This window comes from Aquarana catesbeiana, linkage group LG07 (assembly GCF_042186555.1).
Source record: "Aquarana catesbeiana isolate 2022-GZ linkage group LG07, ASM4218655v1, whole genome shotgun sequence".
Taxonomy (NCBI): domain Eukaryota; kingdom Metazoa; phylum Chordata; class Amphibia; order Anura; family Ranidae; genus Aquarana; species Aquarana catesbeiana.
In genome coordinates, this window is record NC_133330.1 from 167,878,795 (window position 1) to 167,900,373 (window position 21,579).

At 40.3% G+C, this 21,579-nt stretch overlaps 1 protein-coding gene across 1 annotated transcript in view; it reads right to left on the minus strand.

The window, feature by feature from the left end:
• Positions 1-14,687: 14,687 nt before the first annotated feature.
• The window catches only part of FAM78B (family with sequence similarity 78 member B), a 128,797-nt gene continuing 121,905 nt past the window's right edge, over positions 14,688-21,579 (minus strand). Inside the window, exon 2 of the mRNA XM_073592860.1 lies at positions 14,688-17,356. Within this exon, the coding sequence (XP_073448961.1) occupies positions 16,834-17,356 (523 nt within the window). The 3' untranslated portion in view covers positions 14,688-16,833. The remainder of the gene's footprint in view (positions 17,357-21,579) is intronic.

A 21,579-nucleotide genomic window follows, 5' to 3' on the forward strand; every position in this document is an offset into this window, starting at 1 on the left:
TACAAGCAGTGGGAGCGAATGCCCCCCCCCCAACGTCTTCCGTGTTTTTCTCTGGCTCTCCTGTCTCAACAGGGAACCTGAGAATGCAGCCGGTGATTCAGCCAGCTGACCATAGAGCTGATCAGAGACCAGAGTGGCTCCAAACATCTCTATGGCCTAAGAAACCGGAAGCTACGAGCATTTTATGACTTAGATTTCGCCGGATGTAAACAGCGCCATTGGGAAATTGGGAAAGCATTTTATCACACCGATCTTGGTGTGGTCAGATGCTTTGAGGGCAGAGGAGAAATCTAGGGTCTAATAGACCCCAATTTTTGCAAAAAAGAGTACCTGTCACTACCTATTGCTATGATAGGGGATATTTACATTCCCTGAGATAACAATAAAAATGATTTAAAAAAAAAAAAATGAAAGGAACAGTTTAAAAATAAGATAAAAAATAATAATAATAAAGAAAAAAAAAAAAAAACACCCCTGTCCCCCCTGCTCTCGCGCTAAGGCGAACGCGTCGGTCTGGCGTCAAATGTAAACAGCAATTGCACCATGCATGTGAGGTATCACCGCGAACGTCAGATCGAGGGCAGTAATTTTAGCAGTAGACCTCCTCTGTAAATCTAAAGTGGTAACCTGTAAAGGCTTTTAAAGGCTTTTAAAAATGTATTTAGTTTGTCGCCACTGCACGTTTGTGCGCAATTTTAAAGCATGTCATGTTTGGTATCCATGTACTCGGCCTAAGATCATCTTTTTTATTTCATCAAACATTTGGGCAATATAGTGTGTTTTAGTGCATTAAAATTTAAAAAAGTGTGTTTTTTCCCCAAAAAATGCGTTTGAAAAATCGCTGCGCAAATACTGTGTGAAAAAAAAAAAAATGAAACACCCACCATTTTAATCTGTAGGGCATTTGCTTTAAAAAAATATATAATGTTTGGGGGTTCAAAGTAATTTTCTTGCAAAAAAAAATTATTTTTTTATGTAATCAAAAAGTGTCAGAAAGGGCTTTGTCTTCAAGTGGTTAGAAGAGTGGGTGATGTGTGACATAAGCTTCTAGATGTTGTGCATAAAATGCCAGGACAGTTCAAAACCCCCCCAAATGACCCCATTTTGGAAAGTAGACACCCCAAGCTATTTGCTGAGAGGCATGTCGAGTCCATGGAATATTTTATATTGTGACACAAGTTGCGGGAAAGAGACAATTTTTTATTTTTTTTATTTTTTTTGCGCAAAGTTGTCACTAAATGATATATTGCTCAAACATGCCATGGGAATACGTGAAATTACACCCCAAAATACATTCTGTTGCTTCTCCTGAGTATGGGGATACCACATGTGTGAGACTTTTTGGGAGCCTAGCCGCGCACGGGACCCCGAAAACCAAGCACCGCCTTCAGGCTTTCTAAGGCCGTAAATTTTTGATTTCACTCTTCACTGCCTATCACAGTTTCGGAGGCCATGGAATGCCCAGGTGGCAAAAAACCCCCCCAAATGACCCCATTTTGGAAAGTAGACACCCCAAGCTATTTGATGAGAGGTATAGTGAGTATTTTGCAGACCTCACTTTTTGTCACAAAGTTTTGAAAATTGAAAAAAGAAAAAAAAAATGTTTTTTTCTCGTCTTTCTTTATTTTCAAAAACAAATGAGAGCTGCAAAATACTCACCATGCCTCTCAGCAAATAGCTTGGGGTGTCTACTTTCCAAAATGGGGTCATTTGGGGGGGGTTTGTGCCACCTGGGCATTCCATGGCCTCCGAAACTGTGATAGGTAGTGAGGAGTAAAATCAAAAATGTACGCCCTTAGAAATCCTGAAGGCAGTGATTGGTTTTCGGGGCCCCGTACGCGGCTAGGCTCTCAAAAAGTCCCACACATGTGGTATCCCCGTACTCAGGAGAAGCAGCTAAATGTATTTTGGGGTGCAATTCCACATATGCCCATGGCCTGTGTGAGCAATATATCATTTAGTGACAACTTTGTGCAAAAAAAAAAAAAAATTGTCACTTTCCCGCAACTTGTGTCAAAATATAAAACATTCCATGAACTCAACATGCCTCAAAGCAAATAGCTTGGGGTGTCTACTTTCCAAAATGGGGTCATTTGGGGGGGTTTTATGCCATCTGGGCATTTTATGGCCTTCAAAACTGTGATAGGTAGTGAGGAGTAAAATCAAAAATGTACGCCCTTAGAAATCCAGAAGGCAGTGATTGGTTTTCGGGGCCCCGTACGCGGCTAGGCTCCCAAAAAGTCCCACACATGTGGTATCCCCATACTCAGGAGAAGCAGCTAAATGTATTTTGGGGTGCAATTCCACATATGCCCATGGCCTGTGTGAGCAATATATCATTTAGTGACAACTTTTTGTAATTTTTTATTTTTTTTTGTCATTATTCAATCACTTGGGACAAAAAAAATGAATATTCAATGGGTTCAACATGCCTCTCAGCAAATTCCTTGGGGTGTCTACTTTCCAAAATGGGGTCATTTGTGGGGGTTTTGTACTGCCCTGCCATTTTAGCACCTCAAGAAACGACATAGGCAGTCATAAATTAAAGGCTGTGTAAATTCCAGAAAATGTACCCTAGTTTGTAGGCGCTATAACTTTTGCGCAAACCAATAAATATACACTTATTGACATTTTTTCTACCAAAGACATGTGGCCGAATACATTTTGGCCTAAATGTATGACTAAAATTGAGTTTATTGGATTTTTTTTAGAACAAAAAGTAGAAAATATCATTTTTTTTCAAAATTTTCGGTCTTTTTCCGTGTATAGCGCAAAAAATAAAAATGGCAGAGGTGATCAAATACCATCAAAAGAAAGCTCTATTTGTGGGAAGAAAAGGACGCAAATTTCGTTTGGGTACAGCATTGCATGACCGCGCAATTAGCAGTTAAAGTGACGCAGTGCCGAATTGTAAAAAGTGCTCTGGTCAGGAAGGGGGTAAAACCTTCCGGGGCTGAAGTGGTTAATAACAATGATCGTGGCATTTCCCTGACATACACGGCCAGTAAACAAAAAATTAATTTTTTAGATCTAGACATTGAGATCTGTAACGGCAGTTTCCATTTCCAGACTCACTTTAAAACTACGGACCGGAATAGTTTTATACCTCCGGATAGTTGCCATCACCGGTCCTGGCTGGATTCAGTTCCAAAAAGCCAATTTCTCAGATTACGGAGAAATTGCTCCAGCACTGAGGCCTTTAAAACACAATCTGCACTTTTGAAGGCGAAGTTTTTAGACAAGAATTATGACTCCCAACTTATAGATCGGGAGTTTCAATGTGCACTTGAGATCAACAGGGAATCACTCCTTGTTGAAAAGCCCAAAAAAGAACAGAGTGAGATCTTTAAGTGGTCCCTTTTGACTGCTTTTTCCAATCAATATAAACACGTTAAAGCCATCCTTTCTAAGCATTGGGATATCCTCAAGAATGATCGGGTTTTGGGCACTGTTTTGCCCGACAGGGCAAAAGTCATTTTTAGGGGTGCCCCTACCTTACAAAGTAAAATTGCCCCCAACATCATCAACCCCCCTATACGCCAACCACTCTTCCATGAAATGGAAGGATTCTACTCATGTAGAAAATGTATTGTATGTCAACACAATTCTGGCATAGGAAGGAAAACTGTATCGTTTACTTCATCGGTCACACAGAAACGATATTCCATCAAACGCTTCTGCACTTGTACCACCAGTCACATCGTTTACCTAATCACATGTCACTGTGGAAAACAATATGTTGGCCGCACTATTCGCTCTTTCGCTATAAGAGTAGCGGAACATATTGCTCTCATCAAGAGCGGAGATACTAAACACACAGTTCCCAGACACTACAAGTTACATCATAATCGGGTTATTGTTGGGACACAATTTATAGTGATTGACCGATATGTTCCCCCGTGGAGGGGTGGGGCTATGACCAGGGGTGTATCACGTTTGGAGACCTTTTGGATCCATGAGCTCCGTACACTTTTTCCATCAGGTATTAACGTGGAGCTGGATGTCAATGCCTTTATCAACAGAGCTTGACACCCACCTCTACGTGATGAACTCTCTCCTTTCTGTTTCTGTTTCTGTTTTTTGTTTTTGTTTTTTTGTTTTTCGTTTTTGGTCTTGGTTTTGCTCTTATATACATTTTTATCCCGCCAACATTTTAACTGTTTTCCACTTACATTCAGGTGTTTGTGGGTCTATTCCACATACACATAATTGTTGTATCCATGGGTGCATTTATTGGACACAGGGATTGTCCTATGTGCATTTCCGTGCAGATTTATTCCATCATTGGGCATCCACATCCATCACGTGTATCAATGTATTTTTATCTGTGCCTATACACATGGGCGTATTGTCCTATGTATATTTTCATGGGAGTCCGCTCCACCACTGCACTTTTTATTAGTTTCCACATATTAGTTTTTGTCAGCAATTTATTCAGATGTACACTTGTTCTCTTTAGAGGTACACCTATACAATCATACATCAGTTTCCCTTACTTTTGTACTGGGGGCCATTATCTATCCCTTCGAGTTACCATTATCAATTGCTGGTGCTTTATAAGAGGTGGCCGTTTTTATTTATGTATTTATTTCATTTATGCATTTTCATTTATGCATTTGTTTTTGTTCCCACTTTTGAAGATCGTGCATTTCTCTTCGGTACACATGCACGACACTTTGCCGTCCTTGAGAAATTTTTTTCAATGTAGTCCTCTTTATCATCAGCGGCCCCTAGGTCACGTTATGCCTGCTGACACCACGATCGCACTAGCGGAGGTTTTCTCACTATAAACCAGAGTACCCCTTTTGAATGCGTATGCACAGCCTAGTTGTCTCGGGGTTATTCCCTTCACTCAGGCTCCTCCCAGCAGCGTCACCTTGTTGTTCTGGTGTCGTCACGTCCGCACATTAGAGACACCAGTTTTCCTTCCCCGTGCGTACATACTGCGCACGCGCGGCATCGGTGGTATTCTCTCAATCTGTGCACACATTGCCGCACTTTTTATTTACACTTTACACTCAACATTATATGGCTTTATGTCAGATCTTGTCCGCACCTGTGTATTATTATTTTTCATTTTTCATTTTTTTGGGCCAGGTCGTTCCTACACTTCCGGTTTACATAAGAACATGGAAGGGAGGCGTGGAACGCATGCCTGGAACGCACGCCGGACGGCCATCTTGGCCGATACCGGAAGTAAAGTTTTTTCTAACGTGGAGCTGATTCTCATGATCATCGATGCATTCCTTATATATATTAGGGTGGCTACAGTGGGGGGAACCCCCCAAACGACGTCTATGAAGACGAAACGCGTCGGGTAGGACCCCACTGTCGCCACTTTCTCACAGCGCTGTTTTTTACCTTGGATTTACATGTGAGTGTACATCTATTTATTTTAAATAAAATCTTTGTTTTCGGATTTACACTATGTGGCCCTTCCTTTCTCTCCTCACCTATTAACACCATCTTCTGGTCCATGGAATATCGCCTTGAGGGATTCATTCACGCAATACCCCACCCTTCCGGGATCTACAGGACCATCTATATCCGCGAGATTGCCTACACCCTTCAGGACCCGGGTGCCACTTGGAGGGATACAGTAATCCGTGAGATCATTTATTAACATCATTTCTTTGGGCCAAGCACAGCCACTCACCACCTAAGCCTTATCCGACCCAACTTGGCGTATGCCCCTTTGGGTTCATCTCATCCGGTAAGCCTTTTCATCTCTCGGAGGGAGTGAGCTTGTCTGCATTTTGGATGCCGGAATTTTCTGTTTAAAATGTTTTTATGAGGACTACCCATTTTTATTGTTTATTTCCTAGATACGGTTGATTCCTTTCACTGTATATTGACTGGCCAATTGGCGTTCATGTTGGACACTGTATAGTGCTACACTTTTTCTCTGCTTTCCCTGTCTTCTCACATGAAATACAATATACAAGAGAGAAGAGCCGACAACTCAAAAGTGTATTGGCTACACATGAGCATTAAAAAACAAACAGCGGACGCGTTAAGGCTCACACTGAAACGCGCCAGATTTTTGCTTTTTAATGCTCATATGTAGCCAGTACATTTTTGCATTGAGGACTTTTGAGTTGCTGGCTCTCCCTAATGAAGGAGATTTAATCTCTCTGAAATGCGTCAGTTGACAGAAGACACAGTGTATCATATGTACTATTGAGGACAGTAAATCATCAACTATGGTGTATGCCATACTTTCCATGTGTATTTTTAAATTAATTTTGATGTTGTACCAATAAAATAGTTTTTAATTCTTACAAAACTATATTTATATGTGCTACTTCAATATTGCCGTTTAAAGTCCCATGATGGGAAATCTTTCTGTTTTTATATTGACGTAACAGGGATGTGGCACTTGTCAGAATACAACTATCACTATCTACTTTCAAATAAAGTAAACCTTAACAAAAGTCAGGCTTACTGGTCTAAAGTCTCCCATTTCAAGCTTTTTGACCTTTTAAATAATGATCCTACAACATCAACCATATGCCATTTTGTGGAACTGTTCCAGTTAAAAATATAGTCTAAGGAAATTAGATATACAAGCTTATCAATTAATGAAGTTAATTCTTTTAGCTCATTGAGATTGATGCCATCTGCGCCAGATACTTTAGCTATCTTAATTGTAAATTAGATGTAACTTCACCTCTTCCTGTGTTGGGCAAGTGAAAATCAATGAACTGCATTGGTTATCATTTTCCACCATATTATCGGGTACTGGTAAATCCTTTGTGAAGAGAGCTGAGAAAAATGTTTAGGATTTAAACTTTTGCTTTCAGAGCTAAAGGAATTGGGTAATTTCAGAAGAGCACCACATCTAATTATTCACTTGATACAAAAAGGAAGATTTTATATAGCGGACTTTAGAGTTATCCACATCACAACATATGAAGTTAAAAAGAAAAATTATATATACTATACAGGTGGATCTCATAAAATTAGAATAACATCAAAAAGTTAATTTATTTCAGTAGTTCAATTCAAAAAGTGAAACTCATATTTTATATAGATGCATTACACACAGAGTGCTATATTTTTAAGTATTTATATCTTTTAATTTTGATGATTATGTCTTACAGCTAGTGAAAACCCAAAATTCAGTTTCTCTAAAATTTGAATATTACATAAGACCAATAAAAATGATTACTGAAAAGTATGTACAGTATAGTATGCACTCAATACTTGGTCGGGGCTCCTTTTGCATGAATTACTGCATCAATGCAGCGTGGCATGGAGGCGATCAACCTGTGGCACTGCTGAGGTGTTATGGAAGGGTTGCTTTGATAGCGACTTTCAGCTCATCTGCATTGTTGGGTTTGGTGTCTCTCATCTTGCTCTTAACAATACCCCACAGATGCTCTATGGGGTTCAGGTCAGGCGAGTTTGCTGGCCAATCAAGCACAATGATACCATAATCATTAAACCACGTATTGGTACTTTTGGCAGTGTGGGCATGTGTCAAGTCCTGCTGGAAAATGAAATCAGCATCTCCATAAGGCTGGTCAGTAGAGGGAAGCATGAAGTGCTCTAGAATTTCCTGGTAGAGGGCTGCGCTGACTTTGGACTTGATAAAACACAGTGGAATAACAAAAGCAGATGACATGGCTCCTCAAATCATTACGGACTGTGGACAATTTTGCATTTCATTTGGAGATCAAGGTCCCAGACCTGGAGGAAGAGTGGAGAGGCACAGAATCCAAGTTGTTTGAGGTCCAATGTAAAGTTTCCACAGTCAGTGATGATTTGGGGAGCTTGATTGCCGGTACCAAAACATTTATTTGAACAGGGACACAAGGATAAGGATTCAGATCTGCAATTTCTGATTTTGGAAGAAGTGTCCAGGGACAGGAGGGTGGGGACAGAATTCTAAAATTAAAACAAAGAGAGGTATGGTAGATCAATAGACTCCAATCTTTGCATCCTCATGGGATAAACAGAGCTTATGATTTATATTTATTTTTATGAACAGGATACATCTTGATTTATTGCTATGCTTTCTTGTAACAAAAAGATAATAGATTGAATGATGCATGGAGAAGATTACATGGAAAGAAACAATGTATAAAATTTGACAAAATATTGATATAGTGTAAACAATTGTATCATCATAATTGATTACTGAGTTTGGGACTTTTTGTGAGTGGTAAACTTTTGTAAGAGCGTTTGTATATATTTTTGTAATCCTTTGTATATAGTAGACTGAAAGGGTTAATTGAGATATAACTGGTGATTAGAGATGCACCTGTGTGGTCACACCCTGCTGTGTGGGTATATAGGTATGAATCTGTTTCATATAGGGATGAGCCAAACACCCCCCGGTTTGGTTCGCATCCAAAACATAGGAACGGACCGAAGGTTCACATGAACTTTTGAACACCGTTAAAGTCTATGGGACTCGAACATGAGAAATCAAAAGTGTGAATTTTAAAAGCTAATATGCGAGTTATTGTCCTAAAAAGGGTTTGGGGACCCGGGTCCTGCCCCGGGGGACATGTATCAGTGCAAAAGAAAGTTTTAAAAACGTGCGTTTTTTTGGGAGCAGTGATTTTAATGATGCTTAAAGTGAAAAAATAAAAGTAAAATATTCCTTTAAATGTCGTACCTGGGGCGTGTCTATAGTATGCCTGTAAAGTGGCGGGGTAGGGGACCGCCTGTATATACTATATGGCCTGCCCTATATACTCTGCAGAAATTTGGGCCTTCAGTGTTGGTGGTACCAGAACACTATAAGCCCTCACAGTTACTCTTGGTGGGCGCTGGAAAGGGCCCTGCTGTGAAATATTATATCAAGAATTGTAATTATATGCCCCTGTTGAACAGGGGCAGAAAAATTGGGCCTTTGGTGGTGGTGTGGTGGCCTTGCCACAACACTGTAAGCCCTCACAGTTATTCTTGGTGGGCGCAGGAATGGCCCTACTGTGAAATATTAGATCAAATATTGTAATTACACACCCCTGTTAAACAGGGGCAGAAAAATTGGGTCTTAGGCAGTGATGGTGGTGCCAAAACACTGTAACCCCTCACAGATTCTGTTGAATGCAGGAACGAGCCCTGCTGTGAAATATTAGATCAAAAATTGTAATTACGTGCCCCTGTTAAACAGGGGTAGAAAAATTGGGACTTAGGCACTGGTGCTGGTGCCACAACACTGCAACCCCTTACAGATACTCTAGTTGAGCACAGGAACGTGCCCTGCTGTGAAATATTACAGAAAAAATTGTAATTATGCGCCCCTGTTAAGCAGGGGCAGAAAAATTGGACCTTAGGCGGCAGTGGTGGTGGTGGTGCCACAACACTGCAACCCCTCACAGATACTCTAACTGAGCGCAGGAATGAGCTCTGCTGCAAAATATTACAGCAAAAATTGTAATTACGTGCCCCTGTTAAACAGGGGCAGAAAAATTGGGCCTTAGGCACTGGTGCCACAACACTGCAACCCCCACAGATACTCTAGTTGAGCGCAGGGACGAGCCCTGCTGCAAAATATTACAGCAAAAATTATAAGTACACGCCCCTGTTAAATAGGGGCAGAAAAATTGGGCCTTAGGCACTGACACTGCAACGCCTCACAGATACTCTAGTTGAGTGCAGGAACAAGCCCTGCTGCAAAATGTTACAGCAACATTTGTAATTACATGCCCCTGTTAAACAGGGGCAGAAAAATTGGGCTTTAGGCACTGGTGCTGGTGCCACAACACTGCAACCCCTCACAGATACTCTAGTTGAGCACAGGAACAAGCCCTGCTGCAAAATATTACAGCAAAAATTGTAATTACATGCCCCTGTTAAACAGGGGCAGAAAAATTGATGAAACAAGGATTGGTGATAATAAAGCATCAGTGGAGACACCTTTTTCCCATATTAACACATACAGGAGAGAATTTCCCTTCCTGGGGTAGATTTCCTCTCACTTCCTGTTGTCTCGCTCCGTTTGTAAGTAGGAGTCGTTTGTAAGTCGGATGTTTGAAAGTAGGGGACTGCCTGTATATACTATACGGCCTGCCCTATATACTCTGCAGAAATTTGGGCCTTAGGTGTTGGTGGTACCAGAACACTGTAAGCCCTCACAGTTACTCTTGGTGGGTGCAGGAACGGGCCCTGCTGTGAAATATTAGATCAATTATTGTAATTACACACCCCTGTTAAACAGGGGCAGAAAAATTGGGTCTTAGGCAGTGGTGGTGGTGCCACAACACTATAACCGCTCACAACTCAAACCACCATTCCTGGCTGAAGCTGGCCTAGAATCTCTGCCCCAGTGTGGCTCCTGTCCCCTAAGCAGACCAACTCAAGCACTGCATGGCATCTTTTTGCCTGAGTGCTTGCGTAGCCCCTAGAACGCCTACGGAGCACTGCTGGTTTCCAAGGACAAATCTGCACGGGAAGAGGCCATAGAGGAAGAAGAAGAGGAGGGGGTGGAGGAGAGAGGTGTGGCAGAATCACCACTACCAGCATTTTGGAGGCGTGGTGGTGGAACAAGCTCCAACATTACTGCACCCTGATGGTCAAAGATAAAAGAGAAACAAGAGGGCGCACCAGCCTAGTGCATTATCTTTGGACAAAAATTTAATAAGAATTACTGCACCCTGTCCTGCATCCTTCCCAGCTGCCAGCAGGGTTACCCAGTGCACCGTGAAAGAAAGGTAATGTCCCTGTCCATGCCTGCTGGACCATGAGTCAGCGGTAATATGCACCTTACCGCTGACCGCCCTGCCCAACGAGGCCAAGACATTGCCTTTCACATGCCGGTAGAGAGCCGGAATTGCCTTCTGAGAAAAAAAAATGGTGTTTGAGAACCTGCCACTGAGGTACCGCACATTCCACAAATTCTCAAAAGGGGGCAGAGTCTTTCAGCTGAAAAGGCAGCAGTTGGAGTGCTAGCAGTTTAGCCAAACTAGCATTCAGCCGCTGAGCATGTGGGTGGCTGGGAACGAATTTCTTTAGATAGTTTAGCAACTGGGGTAGGGAAATTTGCCTGCTACAATCGGATTTAGGTGTACCGCTAGCAGATTGCCCGCAAGTGCTTGGGACACCTAATTCTACACCTTCATTCCTCTCAGTGCAGGTCTCTGAGAAGACTGAAGGTATAGTGGGGTTGGAGATCCCAGTTGATGAGGAGCAAGGAGAGGTCCGCCTTGTTCTTTGGTGTGGGTCTTTTAAGTACTGTTGCCAACAGACTGCATGGGAGCTTGACATATGTCTGGTCAAGCATGTGGTGCCCAAGCGGCTGCTGTTTTGGCCACGCTTGATACGCTTCAGACATATGTTGCAAACAGCAAAGGTGCGATCTGCTTCACACTTCCCAAAAAAGGCCCACACCAAAGAACTTTTGAAAAAACGCGCAGCAGCGCCCTGCACATGTGGAGCTCTGCGGTGTGATGCAGTCGGTTGGCTGTCCTTAAGCTTCCTCATTGGAGATGTGTCTCCTCCTCCTCTCTTCTATCAGGCATCCATGTAGAGTCAGTGACCTCATCATCCTCTCCCTCCTCGCCACTGGAGCAAACCTGGCAGTATGCTGCAGCTGGGGGAACATGGCTGCCAGTTTCTTGTCCTTCTTGGGCACCCCCTCTCTCTGGGCTCACGTTACTGCCTTCATCCTCATCCTGGGTACCATCATCGGAGCCTTCAAAACGCTGCGCATCCTCCTGCAGAATATACCAGACACTGTGGTTGAACAGTTCGGGGGAATCCTCAGGACATGACGGTGGGGCTATGGAAGGAGTGACTGATGCCATTGAGCCAATGGAATAGGCCGCTTTGGCAGCTGCATTGGCAGCCAAACTTGTCTTAGCCTGGGTGACAGAGGATGAGGACAGCTTTGTGATCCACTCTACCAACTCTTCTGCATGTTGTGGCTCAACACGGCCAGCTGTCGAAAAAAAGGACAAGCGTGCCCCACGGCCATGTGCTGAGGATGCACCGTGTCCATGACCAGCACTGTTGGCTGTAGACACAGAGCTTGCTTGCCCTCTTTTAGTGGCCTGTGAGCATCTGCCTTTCCTTGGTGGCCTTCCAGACATGCTGTAAAATTGGATTAGCAAAACACCGCCTGAAGTTTACTAGAAAAATTACACCAGGAATGGCCTGCAGTCAGGTATAGGCTTGGCTAGACTAGAATGCAGTGGATATATATGTAGGAGACTGTATATATATCTTTATGTACTGCAGATCACTGAATCACCTGCCTGCCTGCCTGAAAGTGTTGTTGAAAACGTACACCAGGAATGGCCTGTAGTCAGATATAGGCTTGGCTAGACTAGAATGCAGTGGATATATATGTAGGAGACTGTATATATATCTTTATGCACTGCAGATCACTGAATCACCTGCCTGGCCTGTCTGCCTGAAAGTGTCTTTGAATACGTACACCAGGAATGGCCTATAGTCAGATATAGGCTTGGCTAGACTGGAATGCAGTGGATATATATATGTTGGAGATTGTATATATATTTAATGCACTGCAGATCACGGAATCACTTGCCTGCCTGCCTGCCTGAAAGTGTATTTGAAAACGTACACCAGCAATGGCCTGCAGTCAGATATAGGCTTGGCTAGACTGAAATGCAGTGGATATATATATGTTGGAGACTGTATATATATTTAATGCACTGCAGATCACTGAATCACTTGCCTGCCTGCCTGCCTGAATGTGTATTTGAAAACGTACACCAGCAATGGCCTGCAGTCAGATATAGGCTTGGCTAGACTGGAATGCAGTGGATATATATATATGTTGGAAACTGTATATATATTTAATGCACTGCAGATCACTGAATCACCTGCCTGCCCGAAAGTGTATTTGAAAACATACACCAGCAATGGCCTGTAGTCAGATATAGGCTTGGCTAGACTAGTATGCAGTGAATATATATGTAGGAGACAGTATATATATTTTATGCACTGCAGATTACTGAATAACCTGCCTGGCCTGCCTGCCTGAAAGTGTATTTGAATACGTACACCAGGAATGGCCTGCAGTCAGATCTAGCTACATTATATATAAAGCCGGGATGTGTGTGTATATATATATATATATATATATATATATATATATACATATATATATTAAATACACTGCAGCTAACTGAATCAACTGAAGTATATTAGAAACAGTACACCAGGAACGGTCTACAGTGAGATCTAGCTAAACTGGATACAGTGGATAAATAAATATATATATATATATATATATATATACCAGTCTGACTATATATATATATATATATATATATATATATATATATATTAAATACACTGCAGCTAACTGAATTAAATGCCTGCCTGCTGAAGTATATTAGAAACAGTACACCAGGAACGGTCTGCAGTGAGATCTAGCTAAACTGGATATGTGGACAGTGGATATATATATATATATATATATATATATATATATATATATATATATATATATATACCAGTCTGACTATATATATATATATATATTATATACACTGCAGCTAACTGAATCACCTGCCTGCCTGAAGTAGATTAGAAACAGTACACCAGGAACGGACTGCCTGCTCAAATGGAGTGACTCACCTTATTAGTGGATATTTGTATATATATATATATATATATATATATATATACACACACACACATACACACACACACTTTAATAGCAAAAGTATTGGGACTCCTGCCCCCCTCCACCAAATGATTTGGACCAGTGCACAAAGCATGGTCCATAAAAGCATGGATGAGCGAGTTTGGGGTGGAGGAACTTGACTGGCCTGCACAGAGTCCTGACCTCAACCCAATAGAACACCTTTGGGATGAATTAGAGCAGAGACTGCGAGCCAGGCCTTCTTTTTCACATCAGTGCCTGACCTCACAAATGTGCTTCTGGAAGAATGTTCAAACATTCCCATAGACACGCTCCTAAACCTTGTGGACAGCCTTCCCAGAAGAGTTAAAGCTGTTATAGCTGCAAAGGGTGGGCCAACTCAATATTGAACTCTAGAGACTAAGACTGGATGCCACTAAAATTCATGTGCTTGTAAAGACAGACGTCTCAATACTTTTGGCAATATAATGTGTATATAATTATATATCTTTTATTAATATCATTTAAAACAATGTACTTAAAATATTTTTCACAGAAATAATATTTTTGTGTTTCATGAGCCCTCTTACTTCTGCATATCTCTGTCCAACACCCATTAGCTCTCTTAGCAATAATACATTAATATTTCTACAGCTTAGTCCATCATATGTAGCTCTGCTAATGTCTTGGTAGAGGGATGGGGAGAAATGCAAGGTTGTTGAGAAACCTGCTCTCCTCTGCAGTTATTTCAAGATTCTAGGTGCAACAATATCTGTACATTTCCACACAAAACCTTAAAGTGGAACTATGGGCAAAAAAAAAAAACGTGAGTCTTCTAAGTATTGCTTTTTCATCTCTATCAGCGAAAATCACCTAAAAATTTACAGAGTCAATGGACAATGGCATTGCTGGAAACTTAACTGACACATTCCAGATTTCAGTTTTTTAAAACAATTATTGTTTGTCACAATAAAAATAATTTGCACCTTCAAAGTTGTGTGCGTGTTGTGTATATCACATGATACAAAGCCCAAAAATTCACTTTGATTCCAAGTTTTAATGCAACAAAACAAGAAAAGCACAAAGTGGGATAAATACTTCTAAAAGGCACTACAACATAGTCACTTGCGTACCCTGGGTGTTACAAGGGACAAGCGACGTTTTGTGGACAGAGGAGTGGCCGCCGTCTTGTTGGTAGGAAGCGCTGGAAGCTTTTGGCTTTACTCAAGCTTGTTTTTTATTTATCTAATGTGAGTTTTATACCTAGCTTATTTTTGAATAAATTGCCTTTTTATGGATGTCTGCGCAATGAGAATGTTCTTTCATTCCCCTGTATGCAACTACTGAATGTTTCTGTGGAGTTCTGTTTCTGTGGGTCTGTGAAAGAGGATTTCTTGCCTAACTAGTGTACCATTTGATGAATAGAAGTTGTGGAACTGACCTTTCATCTATTTGTTCAATGTGTATATCCTATACACTGGCGGTAAGAGTCAGTAAAATTGGGTGTCGGTGACAGTTCTTCTATTTTCCTTTTTTATTGGAGCTCCCCGGATGGACTGCTACCCTTTGTGCCATTTGAATGTATTTTATACACATCTGTTTTAAATTATTACCACCATTTCAGCGCTACACCCATACTCCCTAGGTTTACTTTGAAAACCAATTGTAATTTTAAAATACTGAGAAGGCACCAAAACAGTAAGTTCTTAATATAATTATTTTTTATAGCTCCCAATTTCCTGCTGAAAACTCTGTGCCTATCTGGAGGGCACAGAGTTCCATCAACTCCTACCTCCCTCACTCCACACCTACCCTACCGCCTTGTTACCACTACAGTACTGCAGTCAGTGAAAGCTTTGATGACTGTTGCACTGTAGTAGTAACAAGGTTGGGGGCAAGGGGTGTGTCTCTTACACAGAAATGGTGCAGAAATGTTTAGCTGCAGCCTCCAAACAAGCGTAGAGTTTTCAGTTGAGGATAGCCAAGCTTTGGACAAATAAAAATAGTTAGACATCCAAAATTGGCTGTTTTGATGCATCCTTAATTTACTATCAGCTTTTTGAAAACTACAATTGGGCTTTAATGTTCATTATTCCTTTGTGAATAAACCAGACCCAGTACTACACTGGCAAGTCAGCACTGCTGCAACATCTTCACTACTAGGTACATTATGTACATTCATTTTCATACATTTTCCTGTGACACAGAAAGAAAGCATTCATAACGGAAAATGCTTAACTTAACAACCAAAGACAAGATATTCTTCAACACAATTTAATGAGCATATCTAATATGCATATAACGCAGTCTTGACTGTAATGTTTCTTTATTGAAAGTTGAAACAAAAATGTTATTACGGTCGCTTAGAAATCAATCCACAAATTCATTCCACAAAGATATTAAAACACTCATGCTTGCCCATATAACTTCAAATGTTTCAAATATATTTAAAAAGTTGTAAAAAACTGCCTATTAATTTACCATTAAAGCAGAATGTATGCTTTACAAAAAGTTATTCTGTTTGGATTTCAGTTCAACAATGATATATGTATATATGATTAGATTAACAAATTGAAAGGCTGATGTATGATTGCATATTTTCTGCAGAAATTATTTCTATACATAGAATATCCCACTATCATGTACATGTTTATACTTCAAAAAGTATTGTCTGAGAAACTTAAAGGAAACCTATAACAAATCCAAACAGCTATCTCAGAAGCCTCTGATGAAAGCTGCCATCTATTTCAAGGTAATGCCTTTATTTGCTGTAAAGCTGAGAAGGTTCTACTTTATTTCCCTGTAACTTATGCATGTGGTTGGTGAGGTGGAAATGGCTGCTTCCACCAAAGGCTTCTGAGATAGATGATCTGTTGCTTTTTGACAAATTCCCTTTATTGTACAGGAGCACTCTAAATCTATGTTTCTTTGTAATTTACCTAAAAATGCATGGAACGGAAATGTTTTTTTTTGGATATTCAAACAAACCTGATAAAGAGGATTAAATGTTTGACCAACACAATGATGCTCCTGCAGTACCAATCTTTTTTACGCTTTTTTTTTTGGCCACAGGCACTAAGAACAATTATATTTAAATAAATAGACTGTATAAAACTTTTGTTCACTTTCAAAAAAATGCGCACATTAAATAAATACTGCTAAAAGTTTTTTTGTTTCTTTGAACCCATGCACTGTCTTCAAAGCTTTGAACAGCTTTAAAACATCTTCATTTGGAGCACTCTTTCATCAAACCATAGCCGATCCTATTTTGGAGGAATAACAATTACAGGCTGTCCCCTTTTCGGTCTCCACATTAGCACCTGTGCATCGTTAGCATTAGGTTTTACCAGTGCATTGGCTGGGATTGGCTCCATGCGGCTTAAAAGTCTTGGCTGTTCCTGCTGAGTCCTTCCCACCAATCTGGCCCGTTTACCCAACACCTGAGAAGGATCCACCTCTATATCTACCCTCATCCTCCATTTTATTGTCTGTAAAATGATTTTTTCCTTGGTGTTCATGTTCATTGCTACCAACCATGTCGTAAAACTTTGGTCTCTTTTGATTCTTGTGAGTAAGGGCACATTACTTTCACTGACAGGCACTGCCCATGTCACACTCGGGTAAAAGTTGTCATTCATGCTGACGGAGAACCTGGAAATTTTGTTGGTAGGACCCATTAAGGTCACAGTTTCAGTCGTGTTTCCATACCAAGGATAACTTACGCCATCTGAGTCACTGATGGCTTTTACCCTTCCTTCCCTCAAATCAGGAAGTTCCCAGCTGGACCTGGTGAGTTAAAAAAAAACAGAAAGACATTACATTAATTTCAAATATTCTATGTAAATCCTTTTATAGATTCAGTAAACAAACACAAGATGGTATTAACAAAAGAGTTTTTTTTGATGATTGTTAAGTTTACAGTCACCTGTGGATCTTATCAGTACAGAAACAATTTTACAATGAAGCTACATTTTAGTAAGGATTATTTTAAAATTACTGCTGACTTATCTAGAAATTGCACAGAATACTGATAACTGCCACTTATAAGTCACTATTATTCCATACATAGTCAGATTATTGTACAGTAATTATAAATATAGAAAAAGGATTAAAAGAGTAAAAAACTCTCTCAAAAAAAGGGGAGGACTTTGTGGGCACAACACAAGGCAAAAATAGTCACCGTATTTATCGGCGTATAACACGTACAGGCGTATAACACGTACAGGCGTATAACATGCCCCTTAATTTTAAGAGAGAAGTTTCAGGATAAAGCTTACATTTTAAATAAAGAGTTTTGAAGCAAAATAAGGTTCAGTGCCCATCAATGCAGCCGTATCAGTGCCCATCTGCAGCCTCGCCATTGCCCATCATTGCAGCCTGATCAGTGCCCATCATTGCAGCCTGATCAGTGTGCATATGCAGCCTTGCCCATCATTGCAGCATGATCAGTGCCCATCTTCAGCCTTGCCAATCACTGCAGTCTGATCAGTGCCCATCTGCAGCCTTGCCCATCATTGCAGCATGATCAGTGCCCATCTGCAGCCTTACCCATCATTGCAGCCTGATCAGTGCCCATCTGCAGCCTTGCCCATCATTGCAGCATGATCAGTGCCCATCTGCAGCCTTGCCAAACACTGCAGTCTGATCAGTGCCCATCTGCAGCCTTGCCCATCATTGCAGCATGATCAATGCTCATCTGCAGCCTTGCACATCATTGCAGCCTTGTCAATCATTGCAGTCTGATCAGTGCCCATCTGCAGCCTTGCCAATCATTGCAGTCTGATCAGTGCCCATCTGCAGCCTTGCCAATCATTGCAGTCTGATCAGTTCCCATCATTGCAGCATGATCAGTGCCCACCTACAGTCTTGCCCCTCTTTGCAGCATGATCAGTGCACATCTGCAGCCTTGTTATTGCCAAAATAAACAGAGCCAGATCTCCTGTGTACTCGGCTCGGCATCCCGCCCAGTCCCACCCCTTGGCCTGGCTCTTATGATGGTCATAACACTGCTCCAATGGCGGGACATCAATGCTAGGAGGCAGGACTGGGCGTGACTGCGAGCAGAGTACACAGGAGATTCAGCTCTGTCTATTTTGGTGCCGCTTGTTCCTTCCTTGCCCTCTGAGGCAGCTGTTTGGCGTATAACACGCACACACGATTTTCCCCTGATTTTAAGGGGGAAAAAGTACGTGTTATATGCCGATAAATACAGTAATTATAAAAATGATATATCTTTAATACAAATGTTAAAAAGTTACACAAATGACAAACAACACCCTCTACTGGACAAGGTCAATAGATGCCCAAATAACCAGACATGGAGGCATGGTCCCTTTAGAAGAGTCGATGAAGAGTCCGTTAATGTATAGGAAAAAAACATATATGTATTGATATCAAAAGGTTAGGTCCATGAGCTCCTCCATGCTTGTTTGTCAACTTGTTTCTTTCCCCTTATATGTATGTTTTCCAAGATGCATATACGTACATGTATACACAACTACAATACCATTGGTACTTTTTTATGTTCTTTTTCTTGTTTGTTACATTTTTTATTTTATATCAGCACCTACCCATTTTGTCCTGAGGAAGAAATAAGATGCGAAACGCATTGACAAGCAAGCATGGGGGACCTAACCTTTTGAAATATATATATATATATATATATATATATATATATATATATATATATATTTTTTTTTTTTTTTTTTTTTTTGCCTCGTGTTGTGCTCACAAAGTCCTGCCCTTTTTTAAGAGAGTTTTGTACTCTTCCAATCCTTTTTCTATAATTATTGGACATGGGTCCTCTGTTCTTAATTAAAAATATAATTGTTGGTTAAAAATGTTTGATTAAAAATGAAAAATAAAAAGTACAATCCCTAAAAGACACCGTTGATCCAGAGAAGCTAAAACCCTTTTAAAATGTCAACCAATGTGTGTTATTTGAGAAAATATATAATTTTCCTAACCACTAACAGCAGATAAATCCTTGGGACCTATACCTCTCTATTTTCACTAGTTCTTAAAATGTAATCTCAATCATGTCATTTTGATTTGTGAATTTTAGGGATGTTAAAGCTTCAGTGCTTCTCTGCTTGTGTCCATAACCTTTCTATGGTGTATACATTTTTTGCTAGTAAATACGTAGTTGGTCCTGCCATTACAATTGACTTCCTTATTCTGAGAGGCATTGCTATTGCAGCTGATCCTCTGTGTTCTACGTTGCCAATCACAGTGCACATGCTCTGCTTCTTCTCCACAGAAAAGCCGTTCACTTCCTCCTTTCTCCTCTGGAAGCCACCCCACTTGACTCTTTTCTTCACCTAGCGGGATGGCTCCAGCAGGTCGACTGATAGAGGCTCTCCCCAGTTACCCGCCCCATGTGACAATGTGCAATAGCTTCAAGGGGCAGCTCCAGCAGGATGACTGACAAAAGTCTTTGTCTCCCCAGCTAGCCACCCCACATGACATATTATGCAGCAACTTTGGGGGTAGGTACCAAAGGGTGATTGACAGTGATTCTCCATTTATATTGTCATTTACAATGCAAAAAAAAATTGTATTTACTATTTTTCTTTAAAAATAAAAATGTTATTTATTCTAGAACCATATATGACAGCAACAGCACCAATTGCTCTGTGTGGGCCAAGAGAAAGCAACCATAAAAGTGTCAAAAGTTGCCTGCTAGTTCCACCAACTGATCTCACAGTGAAGTGCGGAGAAAGGTTGTGATTGTCACATGAACTCCATACATACAAGCTAAACAAGGCATTTCACAATATTATTCTAAAGGGGATCTTTAGACTGCTGTTTCACTGCTTCTGTTTGCTAATTTTATACATGAACATGTTTCAATGGGCTAAGAAGCAATACTATGGCCAAATGCACTGTGGTTGGTCATAGCCTCCTTTCTCAGTTTTTTCAGGAAAAAGGAGTAGGACTACAATAAAGCAATCAATGTAAGGAGGGAAACCACCGAGTGGGAACAGAAGTTTCAGCAGTACCCAGCTTTTTTTTTATACCCCCTTGTTTGCACTGGGAAACCCAGTAATAAATAAAGATTTGAGGCGGTAAAGAATGGTTGTGCGCTGTGTTTGTAAATTGATTTTAGATTTTTTTCTTTTTTTTTTGATTGACAAAATATTAAAAATAATTTTAACCATTACCACTTCTTTTTTTAGGCCTTGTTTAAACAGGTGGCAAAGGGAGTAGTAAAGACGGGCGGTTTAGCAACAGTTTTACTGCCTCACTGACCCCCCGACTGCTCACATGAAGCAACACATGCAACTGGAGAGGGTTGTACAAAAGTCACACCTGTGATGGTTTGCTTAATATTTATTTTAAGTTTTATTTTTTTCAATATTGCATAAAATAAAGCCTTAGTTTCATTTGCAAATAGCTTTGACATTCTTTGTCCAAGAAATGTTATTTTAGTGCCATTATAACAAAACAAATTATAGAATAAAATGTATACTTTGTATCTATAGTAATGCTACTTACATTAAAACTAACAATAATCAACATTAAAAAAAAAATCTATTTTCATACATAATTTTGTCTATAGACTGCATAGAAAATAAAACAACTTTTGTAAGACAATATTGTCTTGTTTGTCCACATAAAAGATGTATGATTACTTTTTTTATCTTATAGTATATTATGATAAAGTTATCCCTTTGTTTAAGTTATCAGTTAAATCTCTGAGACCTAATACTATATACATTTCAATGAAAGTTGTTCTTTCAGTTTTTTTCAATAAAGAGTTCTAAGTTACATAACGTAATCAGGTAAATATAAAAAGAAGACACGTGAATATATTAAAGTGTATTTACCATTATGAATAGTCAATATAGCATAATACATTGATCTTCTGTTATTCAAGAGTATTCAATCTACCCACTCAGCAGAATAAACTAGAGGAAGGACATACGCCTTCCAAGTCTACCAGCTTATACAGACCATCATGTATTTTCAATTAGATTCAAGCAGTCAAGTGAGCAGGTAGTGCTGGG